General features: G+C 34.6%; 1 protein-coding gene across 1 annotated transcript in view; it reads right to left on the bottom strand.

Moving 5' to 3' along the window:
- Positions 1–6,635: 6,635 nt before the first annotated feature.
- Positions 6,636–21,763, bottom strand: part of LOC140161113 (scavenger receptor class B member 1-like) — a 60,093-nt gene continuing 44,965 nt past the window's right edge. The window contains exons 8-13 of the mRNA XM_072184514.1: positions 21,300–21,481; positions 19,364–19,482; positions 18,326–18,399; positions 15,115–15,166; positions 13,235–13,405; positions 6,636–9,016 (exon numbers count right to left, since the gene is read on the bottom strand). Of these exons, the coding sequence (XP_072040615.1) occupies positions 8,951–9,016; positions 13,235–13,405; positions 15,115–15,166; positions 18,326–18,399; positions 19,364–19,482; positions 21,300–21,481 (664 nt within the window). The 3' untranslated portion in view covers positions 6,636–8,950. The remainder of the gene's footprint in view (positions 9,017–13,234; positions 13,406–15,114; positions 15,167–18,325; positions 18,400–19,363; positions 19,483–21,299; positions 21,482–21,763) is intronic.

Here is a 21,763-nt window from a genome sequence, read left to right as displayed (position 1 = left end):
AAATTTGGTCAAAATGGATTTTTTGCCCGGTAGGCCCACCCTTTTGTGGACCCCAGACCATTTTTTTCATTTCATGTTGAGATAGGCGTAAATAAAACACATACACGCACACCCCCACACCTGCCCTAAGAAAAACAAGACATGATCAATTAAAGCCCACTACTAGTATTATGATTTACCCCCCCCCCCTCCCCTCCCAAGGATAATAGGATTTTGTACTTTTGTGTCATGGGCCCTTTGTAGGCCTAGTTCCTATACCTAAAGTGCTGATACATGTAAAATGATTAAAAGTCAGAATAGGACCTTGTGATCATCATAATAATCGTGATAACGCTAAAATATAGGCCTATATGTTCATGGAGCATTGTTTACTGGTGATTTTACCAATATGCTAAAAAAAGAAGCACCCCTGTACTTGGTTTGTATTCTTAAATGTGGTGCTTAACTCATCAAAGCAATAACTGACTCAAGATAACTGACTCGAGATAAGGGACTGATCAACAGTGAAAAGATCATATATACGTTTGATGTTGGTGTAATATACAGCATCATTATACCAATGCCATAGCGGTCTATGGGGAAAATATATGTTTGTGTTTTCTGAAAAGTAAAAAAGTCTCCATAATTTTTATTGCATGATATAAATAATCTATGTACAGAACTTCTCTCCTGTAATGAACAATATGAAAAAAATTGGGGAACTCTTACAATGACGTCACAAAGTAGAGGGATATTTCACTTCTTTTTTCAAAAGTTGTGAAATGTGAAATATGGCCCTGCCCTGTAAATAAATGGAACATCCCGATATAAATATTTGTTGTTTTATATTTTTTTAAGAAGACGAAGGATGAAAGATTTTGTGTACAAAAATTTACTTTCATAAATGCTCGTCTTAGGTGCAAAAATATTGTTCAAAAATGGTATAAAACCGCATTTTACAAGTCAGGGAAATATGCGTTTGGGAGTTCATGGAGCATTATTTACTGGCGATTTTACCAATGTGCTGTAAAAGAGAAGCACCCAGTTACTGGGTTTGTATTCTTAAATGTGGTGATCACCTCTTCAAAGCAATAACTGACTATTGACTCAAGATAAGGGACTGATACAGTGAAAAGATCATACGTTTGATGTTGGTGTAATATACAGCATCATTATACCAATGCCATATATTGGGGAAATACATATTTGTGTTTTTTGAAAAGTAAAGAAGTCTCCAAGATTTTTATTGTATTATATGAATAACCTATGTACAGAGCTTCTCTCCTGTAATGAACAATTTAAAAAAGATTGGGGAACTCTTACAATGACCTCACAAAGTAGAGGGATATTTCAGTTTTTTTCAAAAGTTGTAAAATGTGAAATAAGGGCCCCCTCCCCTGTAAATAAATGGAACATCCCAATATAAATATTTTTTGTTTTATATTTTTTTAAGAAGACGAAGGATGAAAGATTTAGTGTACAAAAATTTACTTTCATTAATGGTCGTCTTAGGCGCCAAAATATTGCTCAAAAATGGTATAAAACGGTATTTTACAAGTCAGGGAAATGTGTGTTAGGGGAATATTTTAGGGGTCCCATATTTCCTAGGAGGGGTATACCAGATTTTTAAACCTGATTACTGTGAACACTTATCCAAACTTACTAAATTGCCAAAATATGGTTGAAATTTGCTGACCCCCATCTTCCGCCTTTTTCCCATTTCATCGGTATTTCTCAGAAAATCTCTCTTAAAAACGTTTTCATGCCCTTTATATAACCCGACATTTAAATGTTATTAAAATGTTTTGAAAAAAACATTTTAAGAACATTTCTGTGTTTGCTGGATTCAAATATTTTAACATAATGTTATTTTAAGTATTGACACAATATTTGGTAAAAATGTTTGCAAAAATAGTTTACAATAACATTTTTTGAAACCATTTAAAAATATTGTTGTAGTGTGTTTTCATACAAAACGTTTTAAAACATTATCAAGACCTTTATATAACCCGACATTTTAATGTTATTAAAACGTTTTTACCTAAACCAAAAGCCAAAATATAACTTATTTAAAACGTTTTTAAAAGTTTTTGTGTTTGCTGGGTAAACTGATGAAATATGGTGTAAAAGTAGATTAAATGCGCGCGAAGCGCGCGAAAATTTGCAATTTTGGGGCTAAAATGGGCAAATATGAGGTTAATTTAGTCAGAAACCCATTATCAGGCGTCAACATTGGGGGATGATTGTATGGACCATCCCCCTGGCAAAATATTGGGGGATAAATCCCCCATCCCCCCAGGATCTCGCCTATGACTACTGCGACTGGGCCTGGGTGCTCAGTACCGGCGTTTGGGTTGCCGGTTTTGCTTTTATTGCCATATTTTTTATATTCTCTTGATTTATTCAAATAATATTCTTTATTTCTTGCTTTTTTAGGGGATTAGGGAGGGAAATTGCAAACTGGACTTTAAAAATAAGGGAAATATTAGATGAATAAAATAAATTTGTTAGTAGAAATAAACATGATCAGTAAACAAAGTGTAATTCAATAAACTAATAATGATGAATAAAATACATATTTGTTAATTGGTGGTTATTTGAATAACTAAATAAATAAAAAGTTAAGAAATAAATAAACAGGAAGAAACCAATAAACGAAGAATGGAAGAAACAAAGAAACACTTGAAAGAAAACAACTTGAGAAAAATTGCAAATAAAGAAGTTAAAAGTAAGAATATTATAAGAAGCATGTAGGCCTATTGATGAATTAAAATATTAAATGTGTAAAATAAATAAATAATTAAACAATAATAATTCATAACAAGCATCAATATTTGCGTGATAAAAATTTTAAAAACAAACATTGCAACAGGCCTATATTGATGTGACACCGATTTATAGGCATAATTTGATAACGTAAAAAAATCAACATGAAAAACAAATCAAACTAATATAGGCCTATAAAAACACCATTTTGAAAAACGGAAAAAGAAAATAGCACAAGCCAAAGTTTTGCATAAACTTACGGCAGTAAAAGTATAAATTTGCAGTAGACCTTTCAGGAAAGTGACAAGAAGTAAAACAAAATGCATGCTAGGCCTATAAATCAATTTTAAATATAACAGAAAAATTCTTGCTTCAAAATAAGTAAAGTTTTGGCAAATCAAAATGTATAAATTGAAAATGCTAGGCCTCATAATAGGCATACTTTGCGAACTGCGGCTGAAAATTAATATCTCTTTTAAAACATTTAAAAACACAAATCGTTAAAAAAAAAAAAAAGTTTCAATAGGCCTATATAACGTTATCATGCAAAATATGAAAAAATAGGCCTAATTTGATAGCAAAACATGTCATCTAACCACTGAAGTAAACAAAGCAATGATATAAGTTTTGTGGGAAAACAAGCAAACAAATAAACAAAATAAAAATGTTTGAAATGAAACAAACAAATAAACCAAGAACAAGAACTGCAAATAAAACACACACAGTTGATGAGATTGTTAAACAGGCAGCACGAAAAGAATTAAAATATTATAATAGAGAACAATAAATAAATGAAACAAAATGAATCGGAAGTCTCACAGTTGAAATATAAATGATAAAGAATGCAAAAGCACGATAAAAACAAAACAAAAACAAAGACGGCAGTAGAACCACAGACCCACTGTACAGCATGCATCAATCAATCAATTATAAAACCAACTCATTCATTCCATTCATGAGCGTATACAAGCAGTAAACAAGCATGATACGCGTATTTGTCATCATCAGCGCGTATTTGGTAGACATACGCGCGCGTCCCCAGAGTGTTCGAACTCATAACAGGGTGCGGTCAACGACCTTTCGGCAGCGTAGTCACCTTGAAGTTCGCCGACTGGGCACCAAGCAGGCGACGCATGAGGCACTGGCGACGGAAGTCACTTTGATGTGACTACAAGATGTGGACCACTGTCGGAATCTAGTCGGTGGTGTACATCATGAGTCGCCGATCGCGGCATCGAGCAGGTAACACATCGGAGGCTAGCAGTTGTAGTCACTACGTGATGACACTGCTGCATAGTACCCTACTGCCTTGTTTCCGATGTAGTCACTCTCATGTAGTGACTCTGTCGGCCACCATAGGGTAGGTTATTCTGGAGTGACGGCGGTAGTGACTTCAGAGTTCCAGTGCGATGTAGTCACTCTGTCGCCAGGAATTTTGCAGTGTAAGATATGTATATTATAGGGGCAAGGACTACAACTACTTTACTGAAAATTCAGCAACTCAAAGCAAGTAGTTATTGATTTATTGATCAAATATTGGTTTTCCTCATTTTTGACTGTAACTCCACAACTGTTGTCTGTGCTGAAATAAAATTTCCAGTGCAGTAGTTGTAGTCCTTGCCCCTATAATATACATGTCTTACTTGTCCCCAATGCGCTATGATTTTTGAGAAAAATGCAAAAATAGGCACAAAATTGGGCAGGGGTGTAGTACCCCCTTAACCCAATATTTGTGGAAGAAGGGCCCAGGTCCATGGAGTTGGGCCTTTCTTGCATGAAAACCATGATGTGGAAGATTATTTAGAAAGTTAATTTTGGCTCATCTTTCACACACAAGGAAGAACAGTCTGCTGGCAATAAACAACTCATTTTTTGTAAAAAATTGGAAAAGTTTTAAGACACAGGCTGTTTTCGTCTTTTAGTACTGGTACATGAACACGACGTACATGTGAAATAATATATGTTGCAACGGCAACGGTACAGGTCTTTAAAAACATTTTTGTAAAAATCTAAAATGGAGTTGGGCCCTTCTTCCACTCAGGTATTCAATTTTCCTCCACCCAGTAGTAATTTTTCAAACAAAGAGGAAAGAATGTGTGACTGACCGTATTCTGCTCTTCAGCCTTTCATGGCTTGAAAGTATTGTGACCCCAAGGTTTGAGCATTTGATCCCAAGGTTTGAGCATGTGACCCCAAGGTTTCAGCATTTGACCCCAAGGTTTGAGCATGTGACCCCAAGGTTTTACCCCAAAGTTAGAGCATGTGACCCCAAGGTTTGAGCATGTGGCCCCAAGGTTTGAGCATTTGACCCCAAAGTTTGAGCATGTGACCCCAAGGTTAGAGCATGTGACCCCAAGGTTTGAGCATGTGACCCCAAGGTTTGAGCCGTTATGATCCACTGGCTAGGAACATCTACACCCCAAAGACAGTCTGTCACAAATTCGTTTACCCACAAAACTGATATTAATAAACACACAAACACAACTGAGAATGTTGGTAAAACATTTATCATGCATTTATCTTTCTTCTTGTAATTTGCATCCTAATATAATACTTAATTATTATTATATAAAGCCACTCCCCAGCACTCGTGTGTACCCAAGAGTAGTCATGCTTGTCGGTGAACTTTGAAAACATCCCCTTTTGCATCTCGTTTCGCGACCTTTTCAGAGTAAACAACACCCTTTATTTTAGTGACTTCGCGGATTTTTTGACCTTTTCTCCTCCTTTTTTTGGTTAAAACATAAACAGTATTTAAAAGATACCCGAATTGTTTGAGCATTTTTGTTTCCCAGAATAAGAATTTCAAGCAATATTATGAGCATGATAAATAATTGAATATTTTTATTTTATTTTTTATTCACAGCAGATGAAGAACTCCTTTTTTTTTTTTTTTTTTGCGAATGAGTTTTGAAAAATTACTGTGTGTTTCGTGAATCAGGTTTCTTCATCAGAAATCACCCCATATTGATGTGTACATTGGCAAATGCTCCCAAGTCAGAACTCAAAATTATGAAAATGTCCACTTTTTGCGGTAATTTTGCACAAAATGTGTTGATTTTGCACCCCCTGAAATTCACTTTTCGCCCAATGCCACCCCTAAAAAACCCTGGCATAGTGGCACCGCCACTGGATAAGAATGAGTACACACAGATACACAAAGTACGGTTATAAAAGTTAATGGCCCAATATATTATTCAAATGTGAAAAATACAGAAATCTGTTAACTTTTTGCATGACATAATCTGATATTGTGTTAAAATATTGTGTTAAATTCCAAACAAATATCTCAACAGATCTATAACTAAGTTACAAAAGAATCTTAATAATACAATAAACCAATAAAGAACAAAAATTGCTGATGCATATAGAAATAAAAAACACTAAGAAACAACAATCTTAAACAAGAGATTGAGCTAATGTAAATATTGGATTAAAACATGCAAAAGAAACAAAATATTATGAAAAAACATAATAATGCACAATCCAACCTCCCTTATCTGGACCTCTTTTATATGGATCTCTCTGTTATCTGGACATGTGATCTCCATAGAAAAACATGTCAAACTGGAGACCTCAATTTTATGCTCTTTAGCATGTAGAAGGATTATCTATGTTGCATACAACACTCAAATACAAAGTTTCAATATTATTTTAAATAAATTGACTATTGGACACTCAATCTTGGATCAAAATTGATACAATGATTTTCCTCCAAATTTTCTACAGGCATCCATACATTATAACCAATTAACCATCTGCAATTAGTTCATTCCTCAGTTTTTTTCATTTGTTGCTGGCCTGGAAAGTGATATTGGCGATATCAATATTAGTCGATTGCTTGATTATTATCGATTATTATCGATTATTATTGATATATCAATGGTCTTTAGTTGTCCCAACTTTAGCATATCATAAATTCATTGTAGAATTACACATAGTTCACTTATTCAGATTTGTCATTTATCCGGCTAATGCTTGGACCTATCATGGCAAAGTAAAAAGAGGTTGGACTGTATTTAAACCAATAACTAACAAAATATAACAACACATGCAACAATATATAAAAAAAACAGTATTAAGAAACAAAAATCTTAAAAAACCTGAATTAAAAAAAATATAAAGTAGAATCTGAATACTGATTTCAATCATTTTGTGCAAAGAAGAGCCTCAGTGAATTTTTGTTCACAGTAATATGAAGCAATATTAGAATACACCTTGGAAATATCAACGGTATAAATTTGTGCAATTTGTGGGAACAAAACTAAAAAATAAACAAAAATTGATAAAACTAGCAACAGAACAGAATTGTGAATACACATTCGATTTTGTCACAAAAAATGGACCAATATAACAGACATAATGAAACAGGTAAACATATACCGTAAAGATTTGCCTAATGGTGCACATGGGCTCCATTGATTAGGGTAAATCGCACACGTACAAATAGAGCTCCTTCCTCTAAAAATCCCAACAAGAATTAAGGGTACTTGCCCTTATTTGCTGGTGGAATTTTTATCAAAGGCCACTTTTTGTTTTGTACCTAAAATCCCAGTTAGTCAAGGAAGCCCATATGCACCATTAGGCGAATCTTTACAGAATACTGCATTTACTACCATATATACAAATTGTACACTTAGGCCTACTCAATTCTACATCATTTTTTGTACAATTCCATATATACAAAGTTACAAGATTGGGTAAAAATTCATTAATTTCAACAACTTTGTACAAATCTTCCATACGAATGCAACACAAGTAACATATAAGAAATATTCAGATTGGGGAATGTTGGGACAAGCAAGGATTTGTGAAATTGTCACGAACACAAATGTTTCATTTTGCAATAGTAAAAAGCCATAATCTTATAATATGAAATTGGTTAATTTTTTTCAAACTTGATTTTTTGGCATACTTGTAATGTTTACACATGTCTCAACTTGCATCTAAATGGAATCAGCCAAATTTGTTGTGTTTAAAATGGCCAAAATAACCAGTAGGGTTTCTTTCACTTTGCCTTGTTATTTCAGCTAAAAATGGACAGAAACCCTTTCCGACAATTATTAGGGGCCTACTAGTTTTATTTCAGCATTTTGAGTATAGAATAACAAATTAATTAAAGACTTTAAAGAAATCGTAAATTAAGGCTTTAAAGGAATTCCCACCATTCGATACTGTAAAATTAAGGTTTCTTTTTCAATGGCAAAAGTTTCATGGTATGAAAATAAGATGCCTACAGTGCTAGTCAACTTTAATGCAACATATACATTCATATTTGTTTGTATTGTTTAGTTATTAGTATACATGTTTAATTCAAAAATAAATCCACAAGATCAAATGTGGATTTTTCCATTTCTTAAGCTGGTTGTGGAGTGAAATGTGGCCATACAATGTCCATTGCAAACATTACATGAATTTAAAATTGCAAACCAATTGGCAAACTTTAGTTTGGTCAGAAATTTGAGAGTTTATATTTTGTTGGCGTCAACAACAAAATATTATTTCAGATAGATTTTGGAATCCTGATTACACATTTCCGCAAGCCCAAGCCAAATGAGGGTCCTTATAGAAAATCAAAAAAGAAAGTTTAGCACTAGACCAAAACCTCCCAGGACAATGACTGCAATTTCACATCTTTGTGCTCATATTGGCTGCATTGGACTCTCAACAAATTCAATCATTTTGTCTATTCCAACCCCCAGTGACACCTCATTAATTTTCCAGGGCTGTGGTACTAGGTTTCATGCCCCTCCAGTAAACATAGACCTATAATCCTACCCAGGAAAACATGCATATGGTGTCACCGGAATTGGAATAGATAATAATATTTATTGGTTAGACACAACACTAATGTAGAAGACACACCATCAATGCAGAAACCAGTCAGATTGCCCCAATCTGAGTCACATATATTATTTGACAGGTTTCTTTGCTCTATTATTTTTCATCTTGATGTGGCAGTGACGTCAACACATTGAGGCAGCTGTTTTGCGCGTGCATCAATGCGGCATCTTTAAGCATGTGCGTGCTTACGCCAGCACTCCGCTAGCTACTTGAAGCTACATCCAATGAAATGTGCACTGATGTCACTGCCACATTAGGGTGAAAAATGGTACAGTGTTGGTATAGTGTTGGTAGTAGTAGTTAGTCATTGCTTTGTGACATTACCATATTGTTTCTACACACTGCTATGGATGACTTCTGGTTACTCCTTTTCATATACGTGGTTAGTTTCTCCTTTATTGTAAGAGCCTTGCATTTCAATGGGTTTCTGTTAAAAGAAAATATTGAATAAAATTTACTAAGCAACCAGCAAATACAACATTGCTTTTAACATGGATGATGATTATTATAAAAAATTATTATCCAATCCAAGCAGAAATGAATCAAAAACTTTGTTTCGGATAATTGAAGCTGCAAACATACACACACACCCCCACATACATGTTTTCAATGACAAATGTGGACCCTATGAGCCTCCTATGTGGTTAACAGCGTAACCGTGGACCTCTACACACTTGATATTTCACTATAGAAAGCATGGACTTTTGTGGTAAGATATGATATTTAACTGCCAAACCATGGACCTGGTAATACAATGGGGGACCTATACACCATATATGCATTATTATGGAGTGTAGTGCCCTCTGCCGCTCTCTTACGACTGTGGATGTCTGCAGTTGCTGTGGGTCAACACTTTATGAGTGAAATGTCATAGAAGGGTCCACGTTTGATAACTACAGATGCAAAATGACATATAACACACATTTTAGGTCTTTTAGAGACTAGCTGGGGACCAAAATGGCAGATTTTTTCTTATTCACTCACTTTTCTTTGGAATAATGCAATCTCTGGCATTTTTCAGATAAAGAAGGGCTGAGGGCTTTTTTGTAAAACCAGGGACACCCCTGGTTTGTCTGATGTCCCCTCTTTGTGTGAAAAAGTCGCAAAAAGTCTCTGATTGCCGGCGATTAGGAATGCACACCTATTATTCATAATAAGTGCCCAGTCTCTATTAAACGCCCACCACTAAAATTGTCCAAAATGAAAATTGAAAAAGCAATACAATTTACCATTATTAAGTGCAAATATACATGAAAAAATGTTAGATCATACCTAGGTCTCACTGGATATTATAGGAAATTCATTTCTCATGATGATAAGCCATTCCTCCTGCAAACAGACGTGTCTACAACTGGAATGGGTGGTGTTATTTTGGTCATTTAATGTAAAAACGTACACAAAAAATTGATCCCTAATAAACGCACACCCTTCATGAAATCTCACGGCCCATGGGCGCTTATTAGAAACAATACGGTACATGCATACATGCTCCAGTGCAAATTGCGAAGAACTACAGAAAGAACTATGTCGGGTTATATAAAGGTCATGAAAACGTTTTGAACTTGTTTTGTATTAAAACACAGTACAACAACATTTTTAGCAAATATTTCATCAACACTAAAATAACATTGTGTTAGAATCTTTTGCAGCTATGAATACATGTTATACCCTTTATATACTCTTCATATAACCCAACATTTAAATATTTTCCGGTAACCTTTTCTAATCTTTTGCAAAAACATTTTGTGTTTGCTGGGATGTGTGTGATATGATGTTATGGTATACTGCATATGTATGCCTATTTTCATCTAATTATATAAAGTGATAAAGCAGCTATAGATTTGGTAAAAACTAATTACATATAGTCATTCTAAAACAATAACGGCATGTCTCAGTTCTTGTGGGACATTTTGTATTCCCAAGTTATACATCATTCAGCCGGCCGCTTACAAGCAACAAGTAAAACAGGTATTTTTTCACGGCTGGGCACGATACATGAGTATCTCGTTTAGGTTATCAAAAAAACAAGAACAAGATATTACTCAAAAAGGGTAGCTACACGCAGCACCAAGATGCCAACAAAAATCAGTTGAAATGAAGGCAAAATTCAAAGTGAAATTGTTCGCAACCAGCGGTTTTTCTTCAGACCTCTTGGGCATCGTAACTTGTATGCTTTTTCCTTATTTTTTCTCCAGACCTCAAAAAACTGATCGCTACTGGTGGTTTTACGTTGTGGTCATCATGACTCATAACAGTAGCATACTTCCTAAGTGTAGGAAAAAATGCTTAGCACTCGCTTTGGGTCCATTTTACACTAATGAAAAACACTTGCTTTGGGTGCTTTTTGATAATCCTCGTACACAGGTGATATATAACTTGAAAATCAGGTGGTCCTCAAGCTCAGTTTACTGTGAGAGTGCAATAATATCTTATGTGAATTTAAACTGAATAGCTGCTTCATGGAAAATGCATAATTGTTTGTGCATTGCAGCACGCATTGCATTCCTAGCGAGCAATAACCCATCCAAACATGTTATTTTGACATTTATTGGATATATACCCAGTAAACACAAAATGTTTTTAACAATTTTTTACACAGGTTATATTTTGAGTTTTGGTTTTAGTAACAAGGTTTTAATAACATTAAATGTCGGGTTGTATAAAGGTCATGACATTCTGTATGAAAACACACTACAACTACATTTTCAAAATGGTGTCAAAATGTCATTGAAAAAAATATTTTTGTAAATATTTTTTGACAAATATCTTGTCAACACTTACATAACATTATAGGAGAATATTTTGGAATTAGTTTTCAAAAATGTTTATGAATGTTATTAAAACGTTTTTTACCCTTTGTATAACCCGACATCTGGTTTTCTGGTAACCTATTCTAACCTTTTGCAAATAATGTTGAAACATTTTGTGTTTGCTGTGTATGAATAATGTCGCCACATAAAAACTTGATACTGACACCCTCACACCCTCCAACATACAAACCCTCTTATATACTTTGTATGGAGTTTTCAACCTTGGAGTTTCGCACACGACATTCTAACCGTGGATTTTTTTCATACACACACCCTTACACAATCAACTTTAATATTGTGGTGTTCGTATCACAAACTGCAGGGTTAAATACCCAGAGTATAAAGACACTGTTCTGTTTTTGAAGCTATCTCCAACTGCTCCACAGTTGAAATAAGGCTCCACAGTTGGTATGTGTATAATACGCATAGTTTGAATGCGCATTCAAACACACATGTACCCACAAACAAGCACCAAATTAAAAAAACTTACCAGTTGAGGTAATAAGACTGTTCATATAACGTGTAAAGAAGCCTATGTCAGTAAATAGCAATAAGCCATGATAGATTTCATAAGCGAGCAAGCAAGCATGCAGATGATCTTTTATGATGAGTTATATCTTTTATGAAGTGCATGTAAACTTCAGTCAAGCTGTTTATGTACTGACCAATCACACAGATCCATATGTATACTTTGTTTCGCTCTCAGCATAGGCTTCTGAACCCGTTATATGAACAGTTTCTTCCTCCTAAAATAGAAACAAGGAGAAGGCACTTGACAAAATTAACTTTGTCAAATTTGTTTGCTCTGGATCCCATTTTGCATGTTGTTTTTTTGTATTCACCAGGGAAGTGTTGCTAACTTTTTGGTAACTGGTGTACGCACCTTTTGTATGACGATCAATTTGATTGTGGTTCAGGACTCGAAAGCTTAATCCAGTTGACGTAGTGATAATCAGACTACACATAACATTTTTGATGGTGAATTTCATATGGACTACAGTGCACATATCATAAAAAGTAACTACCCTTTTTTTGTAAGACCACGACTCAAAATATGTGCATTATACTGAAATCAATAAAATAAAAAAGGATCCCTATTGTGGTATTATGTTCTGCACATTTTCATCCCTCATTTTTGTCAATAGTCCAAACAATTGTTGCAATTATGACATTTACACTGAAAAGTTACTCAAGCCAATGCAACATGACATTCTCAACATTACTGGTTCCAGGTGATAAATGCACTCCAGCAAGAAAAGCAAAAAAATACATATGCAAGCTTGGGAACATGAAAGATGTCACAAAAACCCACAGGGGTGGGCCACCAGCCTCACATGTAGGACTGAGACTACCTCTGAGATGTAGTATCAAATTGCAATAACCCTCTCCACATGAGTATCAACTGCAGACTACAAGCTCACAATGTTCTACAAACATTACAAATTTAAGAATTGTACATTTCCATGCCCATATTAGGAATCAGCATGAAAAATGCATTAAAATGAGAACAAACAAGCCCAGCATTGGTTCAGTAGTTCTTGAGATAGCTCTTGATATTTTGAGAAAATATCTCAAAACTCACGACTTCTTATGTTAAAGCCTATGGTCAGCACGCACAGCAATAAGACAGGCATGAGAATTATCATCCATGGAAAAACCTGAAGTGTTTAAAAAAGCCCCCCAAAAAGCATGAAATTGGGCTAAAAAAGCCAAAAACTGGCTGAAATTAAAAGAAAGAAGTGTGGAAATTTTGACAACAAAAAAGCCTGAATTCAGGTTTAAATCTGAAAATTCTCATGCCTGATAAGATGACAATGATGAAATTGCAGACTGACCTTTTCCACCTTCTTTTCATCTTTGCACAGGCAGCAGTACCCAATGATACCAGCTATGATCATTACACCACCGATTCCTATTAGCAAACCCACAGCTATTCTGGCTATTAGTAATGGAAGTATTATAGATGACTTGAAGAACTCTGCACTCTCTGCATCTATTATTGATGACTGCAAGAGAAATATGACATGTCAAAGTCAAGGAGTCCATTTCACAAAACTTTACGACACTTTGTAAGTCTCAAAATCATTCGTAACTTACGAGTTGTGTAATAGGGATTTACTGCAGGGACCCTTCGTAAAGTTACATCTGGTATTAGGTATTTGTAACTTTATGAAAGGTTACTTGAGTTACGAAGGGTTAAAGCCATAATGTATGAACTTATAATATGAAATTGGTTAATTTTTTTCAAACCTGATTTGTTTGCATATTTGTAATGTTTACGCATGTCCCAACTTGCACCTAAATGGAATCGGCCAAATTTGTTGTCTTTGTAGGTCAACAGAACAAAGTTCGACATATTATCATAATTTAAAAATTATGATAATATGTCCTCCCATAGAACTGCGTGTTAAATGGCCAAAATAACCAGTGGGGTTTCTTTCACTTTACCTTGTTATTTCAACCTAAAATGGACAACAACCCTTCTCGTCAGTTTATTACTAATATTATTTCAACATTTTGAATAAAGAATAACAAAATCAAATTTTGACGGAAATCGTACATTAAGGCTTTAAATGTTTAGTGAAATGGACCCAAGGAAATGTAACATTATAAAAGCATTAGTTGCAAACTTGGAAAGGTATCATGGGGTAACTTTGGCTGGTCACTTTTACAAGTGTAACTCTATATAAATCTATCAGAAATTGATTTCTTGAAAGGAACAAATTTTGATGGGGCCCGTATTAAAACAATGAAATGAAAATAAAAATTTGAAATTTACACACAAAAACATAAAAAAATACAGTGTCTTTGCAGTTAACTAAGCTGCTAGGTTTAGATGGTGATTTTATACAGACATTTAATGGAATTGACAAGTTCAATGAACAGGGAGCCTAGCAGAAGTTAAATAGGAAGAACAGTATTCATGGACTCCAGTTGAAATCCATACACCACATAATAGGGCATTTATTAGAGGTGATGTTTATTATAGAGAGAAAGAAACCAAAATAATGCAAGTTACTTACTGTTTAAGCAATAAATGTGTGATTTGCTCATGGCGATGCCCTAAATGTTTTTTTAAGTTCTTACTTTTTGCATGATTGTAATACTTAATGGTGTACTTAAATACCCTAAGAAATTAAGCCTGAAGTGCTTTAACAACCACAGGGATCCATAACATCGTGAGACCCAGGCACAACCTTTTAAGGCGATAATCAGGAAGAGTGTTTTGGCAGTGTGAAAGGACCTTGCCAAATAGTCAAATACCACTATCAGTTTAGGTCTTGATAAGGCGACGAAAAAAACCCCATCCTGTTCTATGGGCATGACCGACCCAGGTTTTCTGTTTTTGAGACTTTTTTATTTTAATTTTATTTTGCTATATGCATGTAAAATCAGCCGTTTTTTGGCCAAAAGTGTTTGACGGAAATTGTTGTATGCATGTACAATCTTTTTTTTTGTTGGCAAAAATTAGATTAATTTTTACTTTAAAAAAAGTGTGCAAAATGCAGAAAAAAAAGGAATTTATCTTTCAGAGTTTGGTGATTTTTAGTCATTTGCTAAATAAAAAAATAAAATAAATAAAAAAATGCCCCTGACCAAACCTACTTTTAAGACAGACTTTTTAAAAAAGGTCTGTCTGCCCGTAGAACACTGTTGATTTTTTCATCGCCTAATGATAATGTGCCCAAAATGTATGATTTTTTGAAGTGCTCACCTCGTTCAGCCATACCATAGGAACATATGTTGTTCTCAAAAATCTTGTGTCTCTGTAACATAAAATAATTCAACAAAATATATTGATGAATGTAGACAAAAAAATTGGTTTATAAGATGATAAGTAAAATATAAACACCAAAAAACCCAGCTCATGAACTGGCAGGTTTCAAACAAACCACTGTACATCAACTTTTTACTTTGTTTCCAGTCACAGGATGGATTTGATAAAGTGTAGGCCAACTTTAATGTCTTGTAGTTTGCATCTACAGATTGTAAGAACAGGTGTTCATGCATACACACATACCTACACACTACTTATAACACCCATACCATATGTTCAAAGTTCAAAGTTCAAATTTATTTTATCAATCAATATCATACATAGCATAGCATATATTATAATAATATTGAGTACAATAGACATAGTTTAATAAATATAATAACAATTAATAATAAGAGTAAATTGCAATAATATTAAGAAAAAGATATATTGATAATAATTTGTGATGGTTAATATAACTTGAATACATAATCTATGTAATATATAATATCACTGTTCATGACGTTAATATACAATATATAATAATATGTTTATATGTGGTTATAATAGGCAATTTACAAATCAGATAATTTATCATATATAATAATTAATATGACTAGAATAATATTGACTGACGAGGACCCTGCTAAACGCATAGCGTGGAGCTGCAGGGACCTCAATAATTAATCAAATATAATTTATCATGTGTATAAACTGGTGACGGTATAGGGGACAAAACAATACAATACAATTTATCCGACTAGATTATAGAAAGCAAAGAAGGGAAGAAGAAGAAAGAAGAAGGAATAGGGATAATTGAGCGTAACTATAATAGGATCAGAATAGGGACAGCTGAATGATTAGGAGCACACGTTACGGGGTAGTAGCATGGCTATAACATCCGATGAGGTGTTTTTTTAAACAATATTTAAATGCGGCTAAAGAACGTGAATTTTTTATGTTTGAAGTAAGACTGTTCCAAACCAACGGACCTTGTGAACAGGATGTATTGCTTGCCAGAACAGTATTGGACGGTTCAATAAATGGGTCGTGAGCGTGTCTAGTGTCATAATGGTGGGACAGTGTTTGAACTTTAAAAAAATTGTTTTCAATGAGGTCAGTAGGTAAAAGGTCATGGTGAAATTGAAACATAAATGAAGAAAGTTGGATTTTATAAATATCATGAATTTTAAGGGTTTTTAAGGATGCGAAGAGTGGGTCTGTGTGGGCTAGCCAAATAGAATTAGTACATGTGCGAATTACCCTTTTCTGCAATCGAAAGAGTGGTTCAATATTGGAATTATTGGGATCAGCCCAAATAATTGCACCATATGACAAATATGGCAATACAAGGGAATTGTACAGAGTTAGAAGAGACTCTTGAGGCAAGAAGGGTCTGACCTTTCTAATAACTCCATTGTATTTAGAAATAATTTTAGAAACATGTTTAGTGTGAGAGGTCCATGACAAATTATGATCAATGAGTATTCCAAGGAATTTGGTGGTCTGAACTTTTTGGATAGGTGTATTATTAATTTTAATATCAATTTCAATATCAGGTTTGTTATTATGTTTATTTTTGAAAATAATATAATTAGTTTTTTTAATGTTTAATGATAATTTATTTAGTTTAAACCAATTTGAAATATGATTAAGTTCATTATTAACTATTATTTCTAGTGTCTTAGACGTGTCATGTCAAAAGGAGACACTTTTGGGCAGGTTATCAATTTTGAGTTTTTTACATATCTTAAATATAGAGATATTTTGCTCCACAACATCGTTTTCCCCAATGAAATCGGACATTCCTAAGCGAAGATGTTGAGTTCGTAAGTTATGGTATTATAAAATTGGAAATTGAGATATCGGCCTTTAAAAATATTATTGACAATGTTGAGAGCAGGAATTACCTTGCAAAATATGTAATCATATTATTATTATGTAATTGTATATTTTAACCAATTCCATTTTGTACAATGTACCGGTACTGTAAATGTTATTCCATTCTTAATATACTTTTGTTTATATTTTTAAGTTATACTCTGTAACAGGGTCCCCTAGAATAGCAGTGCTTTGTCACTGAAGGGGCTACCCTGTATAATGAAAGCGCAAATAAATAAATACAAAATGCCAGTTATATTCCGGTCTGAAACTATCAGACAATATTTTTAACATTAATAACATCACAAATTCGCAACAACCCCAAATTGTGAAAAAAATCACCCGGGCAGATTTTTGGCTATTTCTCCATTTACGATCCTGCCCAAAAGTGTCTCCTTTTGACATGACACGTCACATATACTTGTAGCACCATACCCTATGCACCACCCTATTGAGTTTTTAATATCTAACTGCAGAGATTTATTTAATTAATACGATTACTATAGAAAAATTCGAGGAGTAACAAGCGTAGTTGAATGTTCCACGATGTATACAAATTAAATAATTTTTCTATAGTTTTGAAGCTATAGGTCACCACGGTCATCCGTGTAAGTTTTTAACATGCAGGTTATATGCCGTTGACAACAAACAAAACGTAAATGCCGATGTTGTGTTGTTGTTTGGGTTTGGTGCCGCGCTGTGCTTTGTTTTCAACGGCTCCTGACCGGAAGTGACGTAGCTCCGGGGTCACCTATAGGCATATTTATATGGCTAAAGTGACGTAGCTCCGGGGTCACCTATAGGCATATTTATATGGCTGACGTAGCTCCAGGGTCACCTATAAGCATATTTATATGGCTATGTTACTTTTTGTGAAGGCTTTTACATGTCCTCATTTGCCACATTACGTTTTGTTACCTGGAGAGATTTGATCATGTCTCACCTCCTTTTTCTTCCAAATCGATGGTAATAACTCTCGTAGTGAGAGATCAACATTTAACCACAAATTGCTTTAGGCAAAACTCACTTCCTGGGAACCAAATACCAAACAAGGTCATTTTTATGTAACTCATTGACCCATTTGTGTTATATACTGTCTCTAGCTATAATGACATCCTTGTGATCTGGTCAACTTATTGACAGATACAAACCTCAGGAGGGGATTCAATTTTTGATCAATTCTCTATCTCCAGGTAGGGAAACGTAATGAAAGTTTACAAATGTACTCAAATACACACACACTAATAAAAGATGCACAAACTCACAAAAGTATTCTACAAATACTTACGGTACAGTGTTATATGACTGCACTTTGAGATTAACTTGAATTCTGTTGCTTACTGCAAACACAATACCTGTCAACTGAAAGAAGATAACAGAAAAACAATATTAACTAATTGCCTAAAAAAATGGTCTTTGTATTAAAATGTCTAATAAATATGTTAAATATTTATAATTCGTATTATTCTTTCTGCTGATATCAGAACACCAATTGATGACATGATGAGTACTCTTCATTGGAATAAATTAAATGGCAGGGGGGCAACGTGCCCCGGGCGCTATCACTAGGGGGCGCCAAATCGGCCTCACTTAACCTCATAATTATTTACCTATTTTAGCTACAAAATTGCAAATTTTTCACAGTTCGCGCGAATTTATTCCACTTTTGCACCATATTTCAACAGTTTAGCTTCAAAATTTTTCGCCCGCTTCGCGCGCATTTCTACATTTGTAACATAAATTTATTATGTCGCAAAAAGGTGCTGGATTAACTATACTTCAAGAAATATTCCCCCCATCCCCCCAATGTCAGAAAGAAAGGTGCTGGATTAACTATACTTCAAGAAATATTCCCCCATCCCCCCAATGTCAGAAAGAAATCTACGCCACTGAGTGGGGTGGGGGGGGGGGGGGAAGGGGCGCCAATTTTGATTCTACCAACCCTAGTTACGCCACTGACCTTGACATTGATCAACTAAGGTCAGCAGTCTAAATACTCTCTATAAATGGATGAAATGCAATTTAGGCCTAATCAGTGGTTTGCCCAACCTTAAAATTCCAAATTCATCAAACTTCAGACTTTGGCACTTCTCAAATAAGTAAACCTTGCTTATAGAAAATAATAAAATGACAGAAATTAAAAGAGTCTAAATCTAACAAATTGAGATTGTCAGAATTTGAAGAAAGTTCATTATTTTCCTTAAAACAAAAGTAAAAATTTCAGCCTGAGAGTTGTTTCCTTGAGATTGGACAGACAAGGAGGACTTAGTCTAGAGAGCATAATTTTGCTACATAATGATAGAGAGGGAATGAGATTATAATTTACCATTTCAACATCAAAGCTTAATATATGTTCCTCCTCATTTGGCTCCATACCAATCACACCCTCCAGCAACAATGGGTCACCATACAAGAAATGTGGCAAGGAAAAAAATACAGGTGCTCCTGTAAAAAAACAAAAGGCAACAAAAAAGATGAATACTAACAACAAATTATTTTCTTTGTATTGTAGCTGCATGAACTGAGCTCGACAATGGGCTTTGCATGTCCATGCAGATGATAGTTTAGAGTCCGAAGTTTTCTGTTTTACGGAAAATGGAAAAAAATCACGGAATCGGAGGTACAACACGAAAAATGACATTTTTGTATGATGTCACAAAAATTGTTAAAAGATAAGAGAAATAAACGTTAAAACAGTCTTGAGTTGTGTGTTACAATTTTTATGATAAAAAATACTGTTTAATAAAACCGAAATAAATGTATATTACCAAGGCATGAACCCCTATCCATCCAAGCATCGTAAGTTCGTAACAGTTGGCCTATTATTGTGAGAATATTCTAATCTAGAGCATATTGATCGCGATATTGAACACTTTATTGTCACATTAATATCATTCATAATCATTGTTTATACATTTTAAGCTTTATTCATAAAACAAAATTTTACAACACGGATTACAACACGGAAAATGGATTTTAGAAAACGGAAAACTTCGGACTCTAGATAAGTTGAACACAGAAGTTCCAATATTTATTTATGTATTTCTGAGCCAAACTGGGCATATGTGACTAAGTTGGCATAAATGTAGAGGAGATGCTACTCTTTCAGTGTGTTTTGCTACATAAGAAACTTTTCTTATTATCTCCTCTTCATGCCTTGTGCTTTCTTCTTCAATCAATTTTCACTTTTGCACCAAAGATAACATGTTCTCTCTTTGTCTTTTTGAGATATAAAAGTCCCAAGTCAGCACGAAAACAAGTAAAAATATCAAATTTAAGGAGTACATAATTGTGCAACACATTGTGCAAAAAAACACTGCTGCATGCACAAACCTTTGTAATGCTCAAGCTCAAAGACACCAATTAGGCAAAAAAAAAAAGAAAAAGGTTTGTCTCAAAGCTCACGAGAAATTTAAAAACAAATGCGAAATGTGATTTTTTTATTTTTTTTATTCCGACTTTTTTCATGGTATTTTGAGAAAAAGTCTGATTTTCACCTATTTTTACTGGAAAAACTATTAAAAAAAAAATTTTGAAATAAAAAATTTCCGCATTTCTTTTTTGTCAAATCGTGCGATTTTACAAACGCGCGCGCAAGCTTTGAGACAAACCTTTTTTTTGGCCTTATCATTCTATATATAAAGGCAGGAGGTACACTACCATAAAGATTTGCCTAATGGTGCACATGGGCTATTTGCCTCAGAGTAAATTTCACATACAAATAGAAAGCTCCCTCCTCTGAAAATCCCAACAAGAATTAAGGGTCCGTGCACTTATTTGCTGGTTGGATATATACAAGAGGGCCCTTAGTTAGTGCCTAAAATTCAAGTTATGTTAAGTGAGCCCATATGCGCCATTAGGTCAATCTTTACGGTATCTGCTCTCCATAAGCGACAAACCAATGTAGCTTATGTACCATAGCATTACACAATTCACATGGCACAATTAGGGCTCATATTGAAATTCCCTTACACAGGAAGGTGTGCGCCATCCTGTAGCTTTCCTGTGCTAGCCTTCTTTTGTTAAAATCCTGGGCAGGGTGTATCACTGATGCATATAATCCATCCGCTTTATGACTGAGCTTTCCTGAGGCGGCAGCTTAGCGAGGGGAATCCTGCCTTCTTTCTGTGTGAAAACGTGGTAGGGTATTTCAATATGAGCCCTTATATCTTTGAATGCAACTTACCACTTTGGCACGGCTCAGCATTTATCATTCCTGTAGGATGACAGCTATTCTATTGGAATAGGGCAATGCAACTTACCACTTTGGCATGGCTCCGCATTTATCATTCCTGTAGGATGACAGTTATTCTCATCTGGATAACAGAAGCCTATATTATCAGGATTGATGGTGGCATTGGCAAACAGCTCAAATGGCACTTGGTAACGCCCAGTTTTAAGTCCTTCTAGCTCGTTTTCACGTTGATATGTCAAATAGCCAGATCTGTGGAGAGGATAAATTAGTTATGTGTCAGAGAAGATATCTTACCCTTCCCAGAATCCTTTGCAATATGACGCATAACCTCTTGACATCAAATGACACGCCTATTATTTTGTACAGGTTCCCTTTCTTTTCATTTTGAGAATAGACTGGCTAAACATGGGTCGATAGTCAAGAAATAAACTCAATTTGCAAGATCTGGATGTGCTCTGTTCATTGAGGTACATTTTGTCACTATCGACCCATGTTACACTATAGACCCCAATTGGGTGCATTTCACCCAAC

Source organism: Amphiura filiformis, chromosome 9 (genome assembly GCF_039555335.1).
Source record: "Amphiura filiformis chromosome 9, Afil_fr2py, whole genome shotgun sequence".
Taxonomy (NCBI): domain Eukaryota; kingdom Metazoa; phylum Echinodermata; class Ophiuroidea; order Amphilepidida; family Amphiuridae; genus Amphiura; species Amphiura filiformis.
The sequence above is the reverse complement of the archived record's forward strand: the minus strand, read 5'-3'. Positions and strand labels throughout refer to the sequence as shown.